The sequence below is a fragment of the Condylura cristata genome, unplaced genomic scaffold, assembly GCF_000260355.1.
Source record: "Condylura cristata isolate star-nosed mole 26May11 unplaced genomic scaffold, ConCri1.0 scaffold00012, whole genome shotgun sequence".
Lineage (NCBI taxonomy): Eukaryota > Metazoa > Chordata > Mammalia > Eulipotyphla > Talpidae > Condylura > Condylura cristata.
This window is the reverse complement of record NW_004567113.1, coordinates 14,693,378-14,716,148: the sequence shown is the minus strand read 5'-3', so window position 1 is coordinate 14,716,148 and position 22,771 is coordinate 14,693,378. Positions and strand designations below refer to the sequence as shown.

At 35.5% G+C, this 22,771-nt stretch overlaps 1 protein-coding gene across 2 annotated transcripts in view; it reads left to right on the top strand.

Annotated features, from left to right (window-relative positions):
• The window catches only part of LOC101626479 (chromosome unknown open reading frame, human C4orf22), a 467,695-nt gene that overhangs the window by 371,978 nt on the left and 72,946 nt on the right, over nt 1-22,771 (top strand). For both annotated transcript variants that reach the window (XM_004681184.1, XM_004681185.1), the window contains one exon: nt 12,440-12,582. In XM_004681184.1, coding sequence (XP_004681241.1) covers nt 12,440-12,582 — 143 coding nt within the window. The remainder of the gene's footprint in view (nt 1-12,439; nt 12,583-22,771) is intronic.

The window sequence follows — 22,771 nt, the reverse complement described above, 5'->3', positions numbered from 1 at the left end:
AATTTTGGGAGAACATAAAACTAGAATATCCTCAAAAAAATGTGTCTTCCTCTCAGACTTTTAGATTCAGGTGGCTAATCAGTCCCGCCACTTGCCTTTTACCAATGAGGAAATTGAGCCACAAAGGGCTTACGTGATCTTTTTTTTTGGTCATATAACTGTTCATGACTGGGAATACACCCTGATGTCTTCACTTCCACCCAGTCCAGATTCGTTCCACTATTCCAAGCTGCCACACATGACTTCACATTTCTGCTACACAGCAACCCCAATGTGAACTGGGTTGGCCTGTCAGTGGGTCCTCACCTGGGCTGAAATGGGACTTACAGTGAGACTCAAGTGCAGGCACACACAAAATAAAGGTTAATATAAGGTTTGTTTACAAAAGTGAACTAACCAGTGCTTAGTTCACTACTATGTATCACAGAAATCAGTGCATCTTCTTTAGCTGAGGTAAGCATCTTAATTGAAGCCTCACTCTTCTATCAGCCTTGATTCTGTGGTCTCACTTGCAGAAAAGTTCACAAACTCCTCTTATTTAGAAGGAAATAATCTCTACAGCATGTCTTGAAACTGTTAATGCCCACAGTGAGCAAACAAAAGTTGCTGTGTCATATCATTTGAGAATCCTCCAAGGTGATATTCCAGCACAAAAACAATCCTTGATTATCTCATGCTTCTCAGATGAGCAGACAAATTCACACTGATTGAACAATTTCTACAACGAGAAAGCCCTTTAATAAGATCTTAGAAGTAAGTAGTTGAAAAAAATAGAAAATCAAATGGGTGCTTATATCTAAGGTAGTATTTAGATTATATTTTGAACTGAATCCAAACAATTCTGACTGCCAAAATCTGCATGCTAGCAATCTTCCCTAATACAACCCTAAGATAATTATCCAAGCAAAAGGATACCCACTTTTAAAATGAGGCTTTTTTATTCCAATTCCTAAAGTATCCCCATAACAAGCTAAGCCAAACCATATGAAGAGTGGCTTTTGGCTGTTACTAGATATTTTTCTAAATAGCCTAAGAAACTTAAAATAGACTGGGAAGTCTTCTTGTCTGCTTCCACCCAAGTCTTCTTCTAAATCTTCATTTACTATTCTCATAATTAAAAAGTCTTGGCTAGAAAACTATCCAGTATTTCACTTTAAGGCCAAGAAGAAACTGGTCCAACCCACTCACCCCAGCCTGTCTGAGTGTGAGCAAGGAAGGGAGACTGCATGTCCCTGGCACCTGGACTACACACTTCTCCTTGGGGACCGATGAGAGCGATAACCACTGGGCTGGAAGAGTTGGGAAATGTTGGCTGAACCATCCTCTGGACACAAATAGCAAGTTGCATATAAATGAGAAGAGCCTGCAGCACATTGTTGGACAAAATCATGAGTTATTAGGTTCTAATCCTGGCACCTACTTAAATAAATGAACTTGGAATTAACCAGCTCTGTCCTAGATACTTTTTTTCTTTTTCATGTCAGTGCCAAATCTAGCCTTTCCTCACTATCATGATTGCAGAGTGGCAGTAAGTGCAGTGGTGAAGAAAGTGAACTCAGGAACCAGATAAATTTTGGCTTTGAATTCCAGTTCTGTCATGTATAATTGTAATTGAGAAAAAAATTATTTCTCTTAAGTCACAGTCTTCTAATCTGTAAAACAGAGGTGATAAGTGTGTTTACCTACTAACTTCACTGTGAGTGTTGCATGAAATTATGCATGTGAAGAGTTTAGCACAGTGAATGACCCATTTTAAGTATTCAATAAATTTTAGATTTTAAGAGTAGTAGCCTGGGTGTGAGTTATATGTGATGTGAAAAAAAATGACCTTTTAGCCAGCTATAATCTTAGTCTTAGAGTTGCTGTTGGCAAGTAAATAACTGTCATGCTTTCATATGTTACAGCCGAAGTTCTAAGACTGTGGTACCAGGTATCAACAGCAAATCCTTCAAGTAGTCACATATGTTCATTACTCTTAAGTTTGCGTTTGGCTCATACTCTGTAGGTGTTAGTATGGATAAGGCTTAAGGGTTTTGCTTATTGTTGATAAATCCAATCTTGCTACCATTCTTGTAACAGCAGTGTAGGTTAAATGGTAACACACCACCTAAACCATGATAACGTAGAATTTACATTATTGTCCTCAATTTAGTTGCAACACTCCTCGGACCCTAAGGGCTTTGGTCAGAGACTTCACCCTATTCCTTCATCTCAGGAACCTCTTCTAATCTATCCTCCATCCTTCCCAGAGCACCATCTGTTCAAATCCACCTTATCTTCTCCAAGAAAAATTTCAAATTGTCTTTAAATTTAAAAGTGATATCTTTAACTTAAAATTCTGAACATGGTACCAAGGAAGCGTGAACTATTCGATGATTTCCTATTTTATTTAAATCATGTTGAAAGACATTCTTAGAACCCACTTGGTCTACAGAATTTGGCTTACCTATCGAAAAATTTATCTCATCCACTGCTTGAAATAATTCCTTCTCAGAGAGCATTGATTGAATCTTTAATGTAAAGTAGCTATACACCTTCCATTTAATACCAACTTTATTATTTGCATAGCACAATATATTTATCTTAAATTATTTCTTAATATTTCTCCTCCCTGAAAAGCAATCTATTGACAGCAGGGATCTATTCATGTTCTCCATTTATCATCTATGTCTAGAACATTGACTGCCTCATGAGCTCTCAATAAATGTTCATTAAATGTGATAATAAATAAATGGCTGCAAATCCCCCCTTGCTAATAGCCTGGTGTCTGGTGCTAACTGTAGCTCTGACATTTATTCAGCAGTGAGTAAGAATGTTGTGGACTTCGCTACTTTTATAGCTGTTACCTTTTACATTACTCCTTTATTCTCCACATGGTCACCCTGTATTTCACATTCTAGGTCCTACTGCATAGACTTACCTTGTCCATTCATTCCAAAATTTCTGAGTGGGAGATGGGGAGATGGGTTGATTATTAGCCCTTGAATAGACCCTAGACTTTCTTCCTAAAGGAACTCACTTCCAGGTCTTGCCACTTAAAGCTCTCTGGTCACAGAGAACACAGTGATCTGAACATCTTCTGTGTCTTGTAATCCATCCAAACCACAACTGTGTTATTTTTTAATATTGCTTCATGTACTTTCTTCATTCACCCTTATAATAATATTTTTATTTGTCAACCATACACATTTGTTTTCATCCTTGTTTGTGTTTTCTATATCCCTTAATCCAATGTCAATCAACATAAAATCATCATACTTACTTTCTTTAATTGAATTAGCTATTCATTTATTCATTCAACATGTATCCATTAAAGTTCAAACCCTGTAAGTATAATACCTAACAGGATAAAATATATTCTCAGGTAATATACTTTATAGTAGCATGGGTATTATAAATATATATATAGAGAGAACATACCTACTTGATTGTACATATTTAAGGTTAAATGTTTTTTTGCTGTGAAGTAGACATATTAATTATGAATTATTTCTATTTGTCACAAATTTATACATGATTATATCACATTTTATATAACTTATAGTTTAAGTTTATTAGTTGGTGAAGTAAAACATACTTTGTTTTTGCTCATATGAACATTGACAAGGAAGAGTTTAGCATGCCCCATTCTGTCTTTGGTGAATTCTCTCACCTTCCCCCCCACCTCTGACCTGTATCCCAGTTCTTGTATGTATAAGTAAATAAATCTTTAAAATATAATTTGAGAATATCATATATAGGTTGATATTGAATAAGTAGATAATCTGCTGACTACCTCCCAAGCATACTGAACATTCCCTCGTGTACTGCTCCCAATACCAACTAACCACATGGTGTTTTTAAACTCACATGTGTTGCATTGTTTTAAAGGTCTTGTTATTAAGCCTGCACACTTTAAAGGTCTATTAAGTCCACAGGAAAGAATTTACTTCCTTTGATCGTTAACTTACTTAGATTACAGGGCTCTAGAAATTTATTCCATCACCAAAAGTAAGGAGTCTGATATTTTATATATAAATGAAAGGAAGTAAATCACCATAAATCCAAGAGGAAGTGTCCAGTAACATAGCAGGGAATGTCAAATAAGAATTCAAGTCATTCATTCAGAGATCACACAACATTTTATAGGAAGGCAGTATATCACAGTGTAAATTTCATAACCCCACTATGTTCCAGATTTATACATAGGGTTGACAACAGCCTCCAAGGCATATGCACATTGTCACGACCTCAATATGGATCTTTGGACAACATACTAATGTTTTTCTGTATGATTAAAACAGAAATACAAATAACTAACGTAGCTGAAATTCAAATAAATTCCCAATTACATAGAGGTTATAAATAAAATGTGACTATTACAACCTCTCACCATAAAGTACATGGATGATTCATACTCATTTTGAGTTAATCAATAACCATTATTGCATGTCTTCTCTATGATAGCATAATTGATCACAAGCAGCTCACCATATAATGGGAGTAGTAAAACAGTCAAAAGATATAATAAGGTACAGTGTGATGGTTTAAGGAAGAGTTAAGAAATGAATTCTGTGGGGTCACTGCTTAGGGGAGGAGAGATTGATTCACAAACATCTCCTAGAAGATGAGTTTCAAAGTATGAGCTGTTATAATTTAAATAAAAAGTAGTAAGGAAAGTGCAGTACAGATTTTAGAGAAGTTGTCTGTCATCATGTCTAGACTGTGAACTGCCTGAGGTCAGGTTCTTATTTGTTCAACAGTGTATCTCAGTACCTAGGACAGCACCCACTACACACTACTCACTAAGCATATTTAGATGGACCCTCTATGCATAGTATGATATGCTCTACTCAGAATTCTACATTAAAGAAAGAATCTAGTCTATAATGAGAATTATATAGTTTGCTATGCATTCATATACAATGAAGTATACAAATAATGCATTAAGATATGGTGTTAAGGCAAAATTAACACCATATTGACTGATGAGATGAAGTTATGACTTGGTCACATCCTCTGTGCAGTATCTCAAGATTTTTTTTTTAAGATTTATTTATTTGTGCATACAGAACTGGGGTACAGGACAGAGGCTCAGGGGCAGCGAGAGGCTTCACCATAGACAGATGGGGAACAGAACAGGCAGATCGAAGAAGTACACTGCTGAGGGGAGCAGCGGGCGGGTCAGGAGAGGTCTGCCACACCATGTGGTCACCTCCAGGGCAGGCAGGAATTGAACTTGTGCGAAAGTGGCTTTTGCTTCTCAGTGCTGTGTTTTAACCTGCTGTGCCACCAGGGAGGGCCACAAGATGTTTTTATCCCATGGCAATTAACACATTCTTTCTACCTCTTTTACTTCTGATTTTTTTTTTTATTTCCAAACCAAATACTCTGTATTGAGTGCCTATCTATTTGTCAGTGAGAGTGCAATGTTGTAATCATTTTCTATAAGGTTCTAAGATTATCTTTTATGCTTTTAAGCAATTGTATTTTCTGTACAAGATGGGTGTCACATCAATGTTGATGTTGAAAAGGAAATTAAAAAATCCTTCTGTTCTTAAAAATCACATTGGTTTTGGCATCTGAATTGAAACAGAATCTTGCTCCCTACCTGCCACCCAATAAGTACAGTGCACTAGGCTTTGTAAGCAGATACCTAGTACAGAGCCCTGCATCATCACCCACATTCTTCATATCTCTGTTTTACTGCTTCAAATTATCTTCCATTCTTCTCCACAGTACTCTCTACCCAAAGAACTTTTTTTTTCCTATGTGAGTACATATTTTGTGTCAGTCCACAGACTCCAGTTAAATTTGGCCAGTCTAAAGCTGCATCAGGGAGACATTTATCCCCTTGGGCCTCATTCTCTCATTCTGTGGGATTAACTAAAGCTATATATGCCCTTTAACATAGATCTTGGTTTTTCTCCAGGATGTCTCAATCTATACAATTCTCTCTCCTTTATAGGTTCTCATAAATTTTCTCACTTGTAGCAAGATTGAAATTGAGATCAGTGGCCACAGTGGTATCAGTTTTAATATACTACTATAAGCTATATGCAGTATCCCTTGTGGTACTAATACTTACTTTGGTACAAATTCTGGCATTATCACCAACATTACTAGTATCTTTATTCTACTGCTTCAAATTATCTTCCATTCTTCTCCCCAGTATTCTCTACCCAAGGAAGTATCTTTTATATGAGTACCTACATTATATCAGCCCATTGACCCCATTTAAATTTGGCCAATCTGAATCTATATATGTTGACACTGCTTTCTATTGGAATATTGATACATTAATTCTATCAACTTAGATTCTCATGCTTGAGAATTTCATCTATTTAATAGGTTCAATAATGGTAAATTCACTATAGAAAATGTGTCAAGATTTAATGACAGGAAACCTGAGCACATAGTAAACAAAAATGTGCATCACTTATCAAGGAAACGTAATTCTCCTCTTAATTATATACCCAAAGAATGCAAAAACACTAATTCAAAGGGCTATATGCACTCCTCTGTTCATTGCAGTCCTACTTTATTTATAGCCAAGTTATGGAAACAACCTAAGTGTCCCATGACATATGAGTGGGTTAGGAAGATGTGTTATCAAAACACAATGGAATACTAGTCAGCTACATAAAAAGATGAACCCTTACTTTTTGCAGCAACATGGGTAGAATTGGAAGTGATCATCTAAACAAAATAAGCCCAAAGGAGAAAGATGGATGCCAAATAGTTTCACTCATACATAAAAACAGAGAATATAGAGAAACAAACTAAGTGTCAGACAAAACCAAAACAGGTAAAAACAAACAAAACTAGAAACAGGACTGTAAAATTTTATTATTGGAGAGGTAGGGAGAAGGTGCCCATCAAAGTGAGGAAAGGATCCAGCAAACATGGGGAGGGGGGGGACTATGGACGCCTTTGTAATGAGTATGAGATTGAAACATATTTGAAGAGGTGCAACCTATACCTTTCGATTATATTTTCACAAACTAATGTTACTTCAATAAAAGGAATTAGTGGATGAATAAATAACTACAACAGATACTTAGCTTTTAGCATTTCTATTTTCAGTTGCATGCTTTCTGTGAAGCACAGTTAAATAAATAGCACTGTGACAGATTGTGTTATTAGACTCTGTCTAATCACCTTGATTCTAAAGCCATATTGTTTACACACCTACTTTAAGAACCAAAAGATGTATTATGAATATAAAGTTAGGTGAAGATAAAGTCTGCAACATCCAAGGACCTGAATGAAAAACAAGGTGATATAGTAAGCTAGAAAAGTACAAATGTTTTCAAAAGCTGTTATGGGATCTCAGGTGAAGCCACAATGGTAATAGTTAATTCTGGAGGAAGCTTAAAAAGAATCAGCTATAAGTAAAAAAAATATATATAGTGAATTTCTCAGGGAATATCTTCAAGAAAAAAAAGGGGGTATAAATTACAAATGTACAATGAGAATATAGTAATACTTATGCTGGAAATTTTGGAGTGGATTAGTGACAGACGTATTAAAACTAAGGGTGGTTAGGGGAGCCAAGGCAATTAACCTCTGAGAAGATAAAATGTTGGAGAAAGGAAATATCGTCATAGCTGTATACGTACAAACTTTGACCTCGTCAATTCTATGGCTTAGCTGTGGCTAATGTTTAAATGATACTAAAATTTTAAACATTGCAAAATCACTTCGCCTTAGAATTTATGTTGCTCAATTGAGAAATTAAGTAGGAAAAGTTTAGAAGTGTTTTAGAGGAAAAACAAGACAGATAATAATTGTGATCAATCATCATCTTCCATAGTAGGAGTTGGGGGGGGGGAAGAAATGCTAATCTTGTATTTTACTTAGAAACAACTAAAAGAGCTGATTGAAGTATTTCTGAGGAACAGATATTAAAGTGAGTGAAGAAGGTGCAGCTGTATTTCTTGATTAGCTTAAGGGTCATACTTGAGTAGAAAACATGAATGTATTATTAGATAAAATACACAGCTGTAGGGTAAATGAAGGTGGTCAGGCTTTTACACAATCACCTCTGTGGCTATCACCTGTGTTAACATAGCTGGCGAGTGGGCTGGAGGCACAGGCTTGAGGCATGTGTACCTGACTGTGTACCCTGAGGGACGGGAGTATGCGCATGTGCGAATACTCACGCCTGCCTCTAGAGGTCAGGGATGTGAAGGTGACGCTACTCAGACATGGCTACCTAGGACTGGCAAAGAGAGGACTAGCGAAGTCTAAGAGAGGAAGAGATGCCAGAGAAAGTCCAGAGGAAAGAGCTGTCGAGATTCTTAGGGGGCTCACGTTGCTGACTGCCTGCTGGCTTGTTCCCCCTGCTTAGCATTGAAACCTGAAAAAACAATGCTTAGGTCTCCAGAATTCTTCTTCACGTCACTAGAACTAACGGAGAACCCAACCTCTCTGGGATGGTTGCAAGAGAAAAGCAAATTTAATATTGGACATAAACATCTCACCCGACGTGTGTTACGTAAAAGGAGGTAAGAGTGGGCCCGTAAATATAGCTTGACATCAGAGTAAAAATGATCTACAACCCTAAACATCTCCTGCTTCAGATCTCAAAGTAGCAGATAAATCAAGGAGAAATACACTCATTTTTCTTTCAAAGAGGCATATCTGGCACAATGCTGAAAACGGTTGGAGTGAAGGATGCATACTATAATGTCAGGGAAGGTAGTTATGATTGTAAGGAAGTAGGAGGCTTCCCAGCTTCCTGGCCCCTAGGCCTCCCTTCCTGCCCTGTGCCTGGTTGCTGCACTACAAAAGTGTAGAAAGATCATTAAAAGCTTGTGAAAGCTGGCCCTCCCTGGTGGCGCAGCGGGTTAAAGCACTGCACTGAGAATCTAAAGCCGCTTCCACATGAGTTCGATTCCCGCCTGCCCCGGAGGAGACCGCGTGGCAGACCTCTCCTGACCCGCCCGCTGCTCTCCTCAGCAGTCTACTACATAGATCTGCCTGTTCTGCTCCCCACTCTGTCTCTGGTGAAGCCTCTCACCGCCTCTGGCCTGTACCCCAGTTCTGTATGCACAAATAAATAAATCTTAAAAAAAAAAAAAAAAGCTTGTGAAAGCCACTGAGAGCTCCAGAACTCCCCTTTTCCTCATCTGCCCCATCTGAATCAATAGAAAACCTCTCTGTGCCTTGTTGGCATTGCATTGGTTTGATGTGGGCAGTAAAAGAAAATCAACTGCATAAATACGGAGGCCTCTCACCATGGCGGTGGTGAGACTATTCACTGCTTTTAGGAAGCATAATTACTAGCAGATTTCTAGAATGATGATAAGGTTTTGCAAACCCTGTCAATGTGAAACATTTTGGATACTAACATTGAGACCATAAGTTCCTAGATTATTCTTGATCTCACAGATAATGCCAATAATAATAAAAATGAGTGGGTACATTTTATAAACTAAAGGGGAAATATAATAGACAGTGGTTTCCCTCAGAAACCAAATCATCAACTGTTACAAAATGAGCAAAACATATATATGCAAAGCTCCTAGGTTCGCTTTGATAAATAACTATAGACTGCAAAAATGGCAGCATTTTTTTCTCTTTGACCTTTACCCAAGCTCTTTGCAGAATATTTTATCACTTCTTCTGCAGCCTTTACAATGTAGGTTAGTCTGTGATCTGTCTTGGCCAGTGGCATGTGGAAAGGAAAAGTGTGCTCGTGTTAAGCCTCAACATCCACAGGAAAGACAACTACTTTAATAAAAGTAAAAGTAGAGATGTGCCTAATTACACTGAATGAAAAGTATGAAATTTTAAAATAATTAACATAAAACATTTCAGAAAATAATTGTTTTGGAGGAATTTGTAACAGATCTTCCAGAATGTTAGAAAATGATTATCTCTTAGACCTGAGACTCCATTTGCAAAATCATTTCTCTTCTGAAACTAAAAGAAAATTCCCCTAAAACTAATGATTCTTAAAAGCTTTCCAGAGTATTTAGGTTATAGGAGATAAAATGTCTGTCTCTGTCTCCATCAGGGGGCATGCTGACAGTCTCAGAGGGGTAAGAACAGAACTTAGCTTGTTTGACAGCTCTGGTACCCTGAAATGAATGTCCCGGCATTAATTCAGTGACAAACTGCTTAGTGTGCTTATTTTAAATAGTGATTTTGGCTTCACTGTTGAAAAAGTTCCATTTCAATGTATCAGGTTTGTCTCCTCATTAGTGTTTGGCAAGAAAAATCAGACAACACATGTACTCAACTCATAACAAGTTTATGAATTTGTATTTTAATCCACTTCTGGGAAAAGACAGGCAGCCAAAGATCTAAATGATATATTAATGGTCTAAATTGGACTTTAATTCATCTTTTCCCAATACATGAGAAGTAATGAGGACCTAACTAAGCATTCTGTAGTGTCACATTAGTTCATACTTAAGGTCACAGACCATCTCAATAAAATCTCAAATTCAACATGTACCTTGGTCTTCAGAGTTCTGACTTAAAAAAAAAAGCAGGAATGGCTATATTTTAGTATTTTATCAATAGTTTACTCTTAGAGCATTTTATATTAATTAAGTAAAACCAACATTGTCTGTTTGGTTGCAAGTAAATATAGACCTATACTCATACATTCAAGTGAGTATCATTAGTTTACTGAATAACTTGTATTGATTGTACCTTGAGGTTTCTAGAGAGTATGATGAAAGGGTCTTATCTAACGGCAATGAACAGTTTGGAAGTTTTCCTCCTATAAACATAACATCATCATTTAAAATGTATAAAGCATAGTTTTCATGTGCCTTTTGGGAAATTAACTGTGATAAAAATGTTATTAAAATAAAATAGAAAATATATTGTATCAATTTACTTATATGAAAAATCCAGAAAGGGCAACTCTGTAGAGACAGAAAATAAATTAGTGGTTGCCTGGGGTTCGGGGTAGGAACAGAAATGACCACAAATGGGCACAAGGGATCTTTTGAGGTGATGAAAATATTCTAAAACTGGACTGTGCTGCACAGCTCTAGAGGTTTACGAAATCAATGAATTGTACACTACAAACTTTAGAGTAGATTTTATGTTATATAAACTATGCCTCAATAAAGTAGTTATATTTTTTAAAGAACAATAAATGTTATTAGAGAAATTTAAAATAAAAAGTCATAACATTTCCCATTATTATTGAAACAATCTAAATAAGAAAGATTTGAATTACTACAATATGTCAGACGTAAGCTGAACGAAGCCTAATTCTTCAAAGGGTTTTCTTAACCTATGCTGCCCATTCTGGATGCCAGAATTAGAACATGTTCTAATTTTGTCCATTGGGTCCTTACTATATGGATGCATAATATCTAGAAATGTTATTTAAATTTTAACCCCAAAGTACATCCAGAGTTTTATCTGAGGCTATGTAATCTGAAACCTAAGCACAGTTATACTAAGCTCAGCAATGGGATTCTGATATGATCATATTCCATTTTCTTATCCCTAATCAACTTATAAAACAAAGTGTAACTGCAATTGCAACAATAACAATAAAAATACTTAAAATAATAGTATTCTTTACTGAGTGTATACCATGTACCAAGCACATTAAGTGTTTAACAAAAATAGTCTTTTAATTTATACAGTAACACCAAGAGGCAGGAGCTATGCCCATTTTAAAATAGAAGAAATTGATGTTAACAAGGGTAACTGACTCAGTGTGTCACAAATAAAGTAGGTGGTGAGGCCAGCATTTAGTTTCAGTTATGCCTATCCACTGTGGAGTGGTTAGGAAGCACAATTTTTATTATAATTGTATGATAATATTGTATCTAAAGAGTTTATAACATTAATTAAATAAGGCACAGAGACATTGAGTACCTGCTGTTGGAAAAAAATGATGCTTAATGACATATTTGACTCAGGTGATATGAACCTTCAACTGGTAAAAAAAAAAATATATGCACTACCTGTGAAGTGAAATAAAGTGAAGTGAGATAAAATGAGGTGTGCCTGTAATGGTTAGAAGATGTGTGCCTAGATTATAATCTCAGTTTTCTATTTACTAACTATAAGAATTTATGTGTGATCTTCAACCTCTCCTGTCCTCAGTTTTCTTATTTAAAAGGGTAAGACATAAAGAAGGCAGTAGTATTGGGTGAATGTAAATTAATTAATATATTATGAACACTTAAAATCATGTCTTCCCTTAGGAAGGCTTCTGTTGTTAGTTTTTTATATTGTTACATAAAGTTATTATAAATGCACTTTATTCACACTTAAATTTTTATAAAACCTATGAAGAGAAAAAAGATAGTACCTACCTCATAGGATCATTGTGAAGATGAAAATGTAAAACACTTAGTATAGAATGTGGTCCATTTAACACAGTAATTATGACTTTTGTTATCATATACAATTTGCTCAAATGACCTTTATTCATTTACTGTCTCCTTCTCCATTCTTTACTTTTCCATGCCAGTCCGTGATCTTTATTCGTGACAGAAATTCTCATGGACAAGAGATATCAGGATATATTGACTATGCCCACAGACTAAAGACAGAAGATTTTGAAGTTTACTTTAGTGGTAAGAGAAGACTTCTTCCCAAATCCACAGATCTCAGGTAAATTCAACACATTTCTCACACCTTCAATAAGCAAGCCCCTGAGGGGCAAGGTGGAAAAATTTTAATTTTATGTTCTAATTGTGCTTAGAATGCTAATGAATATGTAATATGAATGTGGTAAGAATGGTTTGAGTAATAAATATATAAATTTTTTTTTAAGATTTATTTATGTATGCTTACAGCACTGGGGTACAGGCCAGAAGTGTGGTGGGTGAGAGGATTCACCAGAGACAGAGTGGGGAGCACAATAGGCAGACTGAGGAAGTACACGGCTGAGGGGAGCAGTTGACCGGTCAGGAGAGGTCTGCCATGCCGTGTGGGTAGTTCCCTGGCCGGGGATCGAACTCGTGCTGCGGTGGTTTCAGAGAGCTTCATAGTGCAGTGTTTTAACCCATTGCGTCAAGGAGAGACCCCATCATTCCTTTTTTTTTAATGTTCACCCCTATCTTTCTGAATGACACCCTCTTCCTATTTTATAGGATCTACTCTAAACTGTCAATCTTTCCGTCAATAAGTCTTTCTACCCCATTTTGAATAGCTCTCAAGCTAATTTCTTTTCTTCTATCTCTCACTTTCCACAGAATATAAAAGCAGTAGCACCATTGTGCTTTAACTCTTCCTGTTCTCTCCAGTTCATTCTTTGACTGTACTTTTAAGAGCACTCCCCTCTTCTGACATAACCGTCATCATCCACTCATCTGTATACCTATTATTTGAAGACTTTCTAACCCATCACCACTTTCATAAACTTACCTCTTTCCCTACTCAACCTAGAGGCATGTCATATCATTTAACTAATCTTTTATAATAATCCCCACTGTCTGTCTTTACGTGCTTTGATTGTTTCTGTTTTGCAAACCTCAAAAAAATAGATTGAGCTGGACAACTTGACTATACCTATAACTGAATCCCTACATAACGCCAAATGAGTTACAGATGACTGCCATTAACCCATTTTGTACACCTCTACCAACACCTTACAGTATGTTGTATTTTGCAGAGAGTCTTGTGTCTAAACAGAGAAACTACCAACTGATGTCTGTACCTCTGTAAACTGAGTTGGCATCCCTTTCAGGCAGTGCCTCCTCATAGTGCCCTTTGACTATTTCCAGTCGCATTTTCATCTGGCAGCCATTGGCCTGTGAGCTGCCATGTGCATTCAGAGCATGTCTGCTCCTGACTCTTGGAACACCACCAGGACATCTTGACCACTCCCCACCCCCACTTCCGTCCACCTCAAAGAGCCAATCTGTTGCACACTTGTATACACATTCCCCCAACTCAGCAAGGCTTAGGCGGCCTTAAGGGAACATATACTGTAGCAATGACTGAGACTTTTCTGGTGTCATTTCTAACACAAAATACTTCAGACCCCAGATGGCTGCACTGTGTATCTCTAAAGACGGTTTTTATTTTTTTCTTGAAAAGTGTGAATCATTCATTCTTGCTAAGTGAACTATTCCCGAATATATGCATCTACTCTCAACATATTTTTCCAGATTCAGAGGAAAAAAGAACTCCTTGTACTATTTAGACCTAATTTATTCAACTTGTTTCTGATGCCTTCCACCCCTCTTTCCACTGGAACTATGCTTCATGTGTTACTCCTCCTCCTCCTTCTTCTTCTTCTTTTTTTTTTTTTTTAGTAGCATAATAGTTTGGTGTTTTTTGTTTTTTATTACATCATTTTATGCCTTTTCCACCTCAATTGTAATCCTTGTGGGCTTGCCTCTTTTTTTAATAGATTCTCCAATTGACCTTCTGAAATGGCATCTTCATCTTGCCTCTAAACATCCTGAAACCATTAACATATTAAAAGAGGTATTTCTTTTATGTATTCCAACCATTTTCCTATCTCCTTTTCATTTTCCAGCTAAACTCCTCAAAATAATGGGTCCCAATTCTCACTTTCCATGTAGGCACTAATTGCTAATAGTTCTCTGTCATCATTATTCAAATAAAACAACTCCTGCTAAAATCATGAGAGACTGCCAATTTCAAAACCCTATGGATTACTTTCAGTTCTCATCTTAGTTAACTTCTCTTCAATATTTCATTAGAGATGATTAATTATGTCTATTTACCCTTTCTTCCCGAAACTAAATACCCTAAACTTTTATTATCAAAATCCCTCACTGAATTCTCCCTTTGTTTATTTCATACATGATTGGTGTCACAAGGGTTCATTTGGGTAGTTTTTTTCTTAACCTCTATATTCTCCTATGTGATCTGATCACTTTTCTGCACTATGGTATAACTGTGATCTGGCACAGATTTCTCTTATATTAGCTCAGTTATCCCACTAACTATAGAAAGTGCTTAGGTGTCCCATTAAAACTCAAAATGTATGTTTAAAATCAAACTTATTTTAATCCGTGCAGTGTTCTTTTGCTTCTATATTGCCTGTCTTGGCAAGTGTAACTACCTTTGTAACCCAAGCCAAATCCCATATATTGTCCCAGACCCTTTCCTCTACATCACTACTCCACAATTAATAATTTACTGATAACACTAGATTCTATTACCTTAACAACTCCAATTACATTGAAGATTTAAGCTATGTGATTTCATCTGTAAATACTTCAGTACGGATCTTTGTTAATATTTTAAAGGAAAACATGGCATTATTGATCTAACAAATTAATGCCTAATATTAATCTAATGCCCAGTTAATCTTGTTCATATTGTATTGTTTTAAATTGACCTTTTCACAGCAGGTTTGCCCAAACCAAAATCCAAACAATATAACAGGTTTTGTTATTCTATCTCTTGTACTATTTCATGTTATCACTGTATCCCTCCTTTTTATATTTTATGTTTTTTGATGGGAAAACCAGTCATTTGTCTTAAGAAGTGTCTTAGATTCTAAATGTGAATAATCGTCATACCCTACTTCTATCCTCCAATCTCCTGTCAACTGGCTTGATGAAATTCAATTTCATTTGTTTTTTTAGGTAACAATTTGTAATATGTAAAGCTCCGAAGCTTGATCAGTGGGTCAGGTGGTATGAATCTGACAGCTCCATTAAAAATTTCCTCATCAGGTTTCATCCAGCAGTTATAGCATACAATAAAAGGGTCTCTGAATAGTTTAAGTGTTTCATAATGATTTCCTAATTCTCCATTCATTCTTTATTTTTACTTATTTATTTCAAAGATTTATTTATTTATGCATATAGAACTGTTGGAGTACAGGCCAGAGATGCAGGGGCGGTGAGAAGATTCACCAGAATCAGAGTGGAGCACAGCAGGCAGATTGACAATGTACACTGCTGAGGGGAACAGCAAGCGAGACAGGAGAAGCTGGCTGCACCATGTGGGTCATCTTCCTGGCCGGTAGTCGAACTCATGCTACAGCAGCTGTGGCTAGCATTAACCTATTGAGCCACAAGGGAGGGCCACATTCTGTATTTTTAAACTAAAGTTCTTACATAGAGAAAAAATTTACTTTATCACATGTTTGATTACCCTAAAATAGAATTTAATGCATACGGAAAGACAAAATAAATATTTGAATATTTTCCTTAATTTTAGGAAAAGAGTATAGCCAAAATCAAAAGAATATACTAACATAAGACACTTATATTAGTTATATACTAACATAATTATGTTACGTACTAACATAATTTCAAAAAGTGCTTACACAATATGTACCCACCAAATACTAACAACTGATAGTAATGATCATATTTTCCACTGTGAGAAGTTACAAATGAGCTCCCCTGTGGGTTTAATTTTCACTTTTATAATTACAAATTAATTTGTGCAACTTTTCTTGGTTGTTTAGACTTCTTTTCTATGCAGTAAAACTTTTCCTCTTTTTTTAATTGGTTATTCTTCCTTTTCTTATAAATTATGGGAGTGTCTTATAGATTGCAAGGATTCACTTCCTTTTTAAGGTTTTCACGATTAACTTTGTTTCTTTGCCATATTGAAAAAATATCATGTTCCAGGATGCAATTCATTTACTTCCTTTACATTGTCATAGTTGTCAGAAGCTTAGAAAGTCAGGTTAAGGCATTTTACTCATTTTCTCCACAGTTTGTGACTTTGGTGTTTTGTTTCCCAAACCCCTAACTTTTGGGGTATTATAAAGATCATGTCTTATAGAATGTTGAAGGTTTGATTTGTATCTACCTTCTTGGTAGATTAAAGATACTCTACCAAATTCTATAGGTTGCTTGGGTAAGGGTCCACATTTTGTTCTTATTTTCTTCATCTAATGAATTCCTAGTCCTGCAACACTTACTCCCTACTTCTGTAGCACTATTTGTGTAGTAAGTTACTTACGTGATAGTTTGTTTCTGGGTCCACTCTCCTATTTTATTATTCCCCTTGAAATGATAAAATTTTATTTGTTATATTTTTATAATAATTCTTGTATAAAGGAAGGCAATACCTTCACTTCATTTTTCTTGAGTTCTTATGCACACTCATAAAGATACAGTTTTGATTGGAATTGCTTTTGAGTTATACCAATATGCAATTAATTGATATATTCATTTTCTATTTTTATTGAGATTCGTGATATCTGATCTTCTGTTATGCATTTATGTTTATGGCAACTTTAATGTCTTAATAATAATAGTTTATAATATTCTCATTAGAGAGATTCATATTTTGTACTTCTCTGCTCTTTGGTGCCAGATAATTTCTGACATTTAAAACAAAATGAGCTCTACTCCATTTATCTGAATAAGCATTTTTTACAACGTGATTTTAATTTGGTTCATCTATCAGAATCAGACTTCATATTTTTCTACTCCAGAGATTTCACGCCAATAAATGACTTAAACAGTTGTTGTGAGGGGGGAAAAAAACATGAGTATATGCATTTCCTGACTTGGTTTAGTTCAAAATTAACAACAACAAAAAACTTTAAAATTAAAGATTTCATAAGCTTTCTTTCTATTCACTTACCTTTTGGCATTCTGTTTTATTCTACTTACACAGAGACATTAGTTCTGTGTCTAGTATCCTGTCTTGCATTTTTACTGTGGAAAATATAAATGTCAACAGACAGCTGCAACTATTATGAAATGCAGCAGAGAAAGAGCCTGAGAACCTAATCATGCTGTCAGTTCAGATTCCACCTCAACTCTGTATTTAATATTTTCTTCTCAACATGCTGGTGAATAACTTATAAATGAATAATAGCATGTTATGGTATACCAAGTACATTTACACTTCTCTACGACTTCATGAAATAGGTGATGAACTTGATCTTACCATCGGAAGTAGAAGAAAACAGAGTAAACAGCTATTAAAGTTCACAAGCTAAACAGTCATAAACAATAAGTTCTTAGGCATTATAATTTGTTACTTACCTCCAAAACACTATTCAGGAGTTCAGACTTATTTTCTTAAATTGTTTTACTTTCTATGGAGGTAATCTTGCTTTACAGCATATGATAGAGGGGTCCATACCTCTTTGGATTATGTTCCCTTATCTCGCCTACCACATAGCGCCACTAGTCCTCCCCTGTAGTTCATTGAGACCCCTTTGTCACTGTTCCCCGTGCTTCTCCCTTCTTAGGTCATAAAGTGTTAGGCTCCATGTTTTCTTCTTTGTATATTTTTTGGTTTCAGGTTTTATGTCTAAGCCTTTGATATATGTTGAGTTGATGTTAGTGTGTGGTGTCAGACTATGGTCCAGTCTCATTCTCTTGCCTGCAACTGTCCAGTTTTCCCAACACCATCTAAGAGTCTCTTCTGATTCCAGTGTATGTTCATAGCTCCTTTTTCATATACTAACTATCTATTTCAGTGTAGGTTTATTTCTCGATATTCAGTTCTGTTCCATTGATCTATGGGTCTACTTTTGTTCCAGAACCAGGCTCTTTTAGTATTGTGATTTTATACTATAACTTGAGATCTGGAAGTGTGATATAGCCATTTTTTCTTTTTTGTCTGGATTATTTTTGGTATTTGTGGTATTTTATGATGCCATATGAATTTCAGTAGTATTTGCTCCAGTTCTGTGAAAAATGCCATTGATAATTTTATTTTCATTGCACTGAATCTAAGTATTAACTTGAGTGTAATGGCCATTTTAACAATGTTAATTCTTCCAATCCCTGAAGGGGAGTACATTTCCATTTCTTTGTTTATTTTTCTATTTCTTTCAATTACGTCTTGTATTGTAGCTTTTTTTGTATAGCTCTTTTACGTCCTTTGTTCAGTTTACTCCTAGACATTAATTTTATTTTTGGTATATATGTAAATAGAATTATTTCTTCCTCATTATTTCTGTATATGGAAGGCAGTTGGCTTATGTGTTTTGGTTTTATAAACTACCACTTTGCCAAAATGGTTAGTTGTTTTGATTAGTTTTTCCATCATATGCTAGTTTTTCCGTACTATCTTAGTTTTTCCAAACTATGGTATGTCAGTTGTTAAAATATTCATATTTATGTGTTGTTCGACAAGGCCCAATGTCTTCCTAAAGAACTCTATCCAGTCCTTAAGCAAGATTTCAGGAGGAAATGAAAAAAATTCCTTTGTGTTTATCCTTGAAGAGTCCATGAAATATTCATATGCCTGACAAAGGAATTCTCTTAAATACTAGAACCTTGAGAGGTATTAATGTTGAATTTCCTTCACTATCCCATTGTCTGCTTTATAAAATGTTTAACACTCCAAACCTCTGAAGTTAGAATTATAAAACTGATTTTATCCTCAACTTAAAAGCATTCTTATGAAAGCATCTGGTAATATATTGGGAGATTATCAGGTGTTAAAAAATAGTAAGTGAACATAGTACTTCTTCAAGTGAAAAGTAAAATATTTCTTATTTTTAAAGTAATTAATGTCACAGATCCAAATGTGGCTCACTTAGCATTAGGCTTTCAGTTCAACAAATATTACTAAATTTGAAAGAAAAGGGAATACTTGGGATAAAAAGGATCCTTATTGAAGTAGATTTATCATAACCATATAGGTCCTTGCTAATTTCAGTATGGTCCTTGAAACAGCACACTGACAGCACTAAGAACCTCTAAGAAGTAAAATTTTTAAAAATCATTAGATTTCAACTCTAAAAAAGAAATGAAGTATCTCAAATTCTATCTCAACCACTGAGTCAGATTTGTCATTTTCACTGACCTTCCAAATAGCACTGTGTATTTATTGGAAACATGCTCCAGACTTGAGCTTTCAGTGCATTAGTCACCAGTCACATGACTGTTGGGCACTAGAAATGTGTTGAACTCCAGACTAAAATGTTCTCTGTATATAAAACATAAGCCTTATTTTGAAAAGACCATAACAAAATATAAATTATTGTTACCAAACATGTTAATTGCATGTTAAATGGATTATATAGGTATAGTATCAATGGGATTAAATTATTTTCTCCTATTTCTTTTTACTTTTTTTAACATGACTATTAGAAAATGTAAAAGTTACACATATGATTTATATGTATGATTCACTTCTGAGTGCATGTGTGTATGTATGTATACATATACACACGTGTGTGCACACATACATGCATGTGTGTATACACACGCACACACACATTCCCTCCTGATTAATTTTTTCCAAACCAAGAGGTTCAATCCCATCCTGATCTTTGGGACCAATACTGATTTTACATAGTCCTGATGTAAGAAATCATAGATCAGAGATTACGTTGCTAGCTTAGGTCATGCATGACTGCTGACCTGTTTTAGTTAGCCTACATAATATATTTAAAAACTGTGTCATTGCATTAGAAACAGGAAATGTCATGTCAAATTCCTTTTATTACAGATTATCTTTAAAATTATAAGGTCTCCCCACACTGAGTTTGCTTTCTCTCATCCCAAATTTATAATTGAATGGCGTCCACTTCTTGACATGGATATGTTCTCACCAGACTAAGACAGACGTGACCACTCATACATACTGGGGTCACCTTGGAGTCAATCATGTATATATTAACTGTCAGATTATTCTAGGCAATTGAGCCTGTGATTTCTGAAAATTACCATCTTAGACTTTAAATGTCCCATTTTCCATTAACCCAATCATGTTCTCCTTTGATTGACCATAAATAGTTGGACTTTGGGCTGGTTATGATGGTACATGTTATATACCATATATGTGATGGTGGCTACCAAAGATGGACTCACTCAAAGTTTGATATAATTATGGTGATGATAAAAGGTCAATGAGCACTCAGCATACACAGGAACTATGTTCACTGGTTTGTGAACATCATTTCACTGAATCTTTACAGTAGCCTTATGCATTAAGGATCTTCTTTACATTTTAATATCAAAAAAACATGCAACATAGCAGCACTAATTAACTTATCCAGAATGACAGACACATTTTCTTTCATGACTGGAAACCCAAATTCAAATAAAGATCTGCAGAACACAATGCCATGATTTATTTTGAATCAATAAATGATTCTACTTGAGGATTTTCACATGGCTCCACTGGTCTCATATCCATGTCCTAGTCATTGTCACATCATATATTTCCTCTACAGCAGTGTATCTGACTTGACAAGACCTAATTTGGACTTGTTTTTCAGAATTGTAAGCCATCTTGCTATCCATGGCTAAGCCGGGGGAATTTCAGCCATCCTGTACCCACCCTAGCCACTTCCTTCTTCCATTGAGTTTGGCAGAAAGCAGCCCTTTGTACTTAACCAGGCTTTTATTTTCAGTCACTGTGAGTAGGAATTACAGTGTCCACAGCTTTGTGTGTGGAAGAGCTCTGGGCAGAACTAAAAGTGGCCTTTAATTGTGGCTTCAGCCTAAAAGTCTTTGGGGGAAAATTGGTCCTGACTTGTTGAACCTCAGTTATGTCCCAGGATACTTTTAGAATCTATTCATATCCTCTGAATTGTGGTCTACATAATTTTTGTAGTATTTACTTGGAATTTTTTTTTTACAAATAATTGGTATTTTCCAATACTTAACTTTGGTTAGTTTCTTTTTTCTCTAAGCTAGACATTAAGTACTATCTCTCATGAGTAGGGAAGAGAGGTCGTGAAAACTACATTCAGATAAATCTCTTGAATATCTAAAGAACCCAAATATACTTGGCAAACTTTTCCTACCAAACTCCTACTGAAATATTTGTCTGTATTATTCAATGGTATCACTTTATCCAGGCCCTGTTTGGCTCATTACTTTAAAAAGAAAAACCAGAATCCCAGATCATCTGGTAATCTCTTTAATTGCTTAGAATGTGCTTCCCTGAAGATTATGTCTCTGGGTAAACCATAAGTGAATAATTAGAGATCTAAAACGACCTCTAGTTTATTGACAGCACTTAACTGTGGTTAAGATTGGATTACATGCTCTTTACACAAGACTTTTTTCCAACATTTAAAAAATTTTGGTGATGTTTACACAACACAAAATTTATAATTTTAACCATTTATAATGTACTGTGTCCAGTGTCATTAAGTACATTGAGATTGTGCAATTTTTCAATTGTTTTATATTAAAAAAAATTCAGGAAAATTCAGACAGTATGATAAATAGCAGTATACCCACAATCTGGACTAAACTGTTGCTGAAAAATTTCCAAATTTGCTGCAACTGTCTCTTTTGTGTGCATACCATTTTTCATGAAGATTTATTATTTAATTATTTAGGCACACAAAACTGGGTTGTAGGGCAGAGGTTTGGAGTGGGGTGAGAGGCTTCACCAAGGACAGAGTGAGGAAAAGAAGAGGCAGATCGACTGAAATACACTGCTGAGGGGAGCAGTGGGTGAGACAGGAGAGGTCTGCTGTGCCATGTGGGTCACCTCTCTGGTTGAGGATCCCTTTCATCTTCATTCTGCAGTGGCTGACAATAGCTTTATAGCACTGAATCTTTAATCCCTGTATCACCAGGTATGTACCATTTTAAAGTAGTTTGCAGATTTGACCCCTGCTACATCACAGTGCATCTCCTAAGTATAAGAACAAGCTCCTATGTAACAACACTATCATCTTATACTACAAATTAACACTTACTTCCTCTTTTCATTCAATATTCAACTCATATTCAAATTTTCTTCAGTTGTCCCCAAAATGTGTTTCTAGTTCACTTTGTGAACCATCATCCAATAAAATTTATAAAGATTGATGCTTTTTAATGGCTTAATTTCTTGACTACCTTAATTTCTTGACTCTCAAAAACACTGTCCATTCGTTCCCATTTTCCCTTGGTCATGGCATTGACCTTTTTTTTTTTTT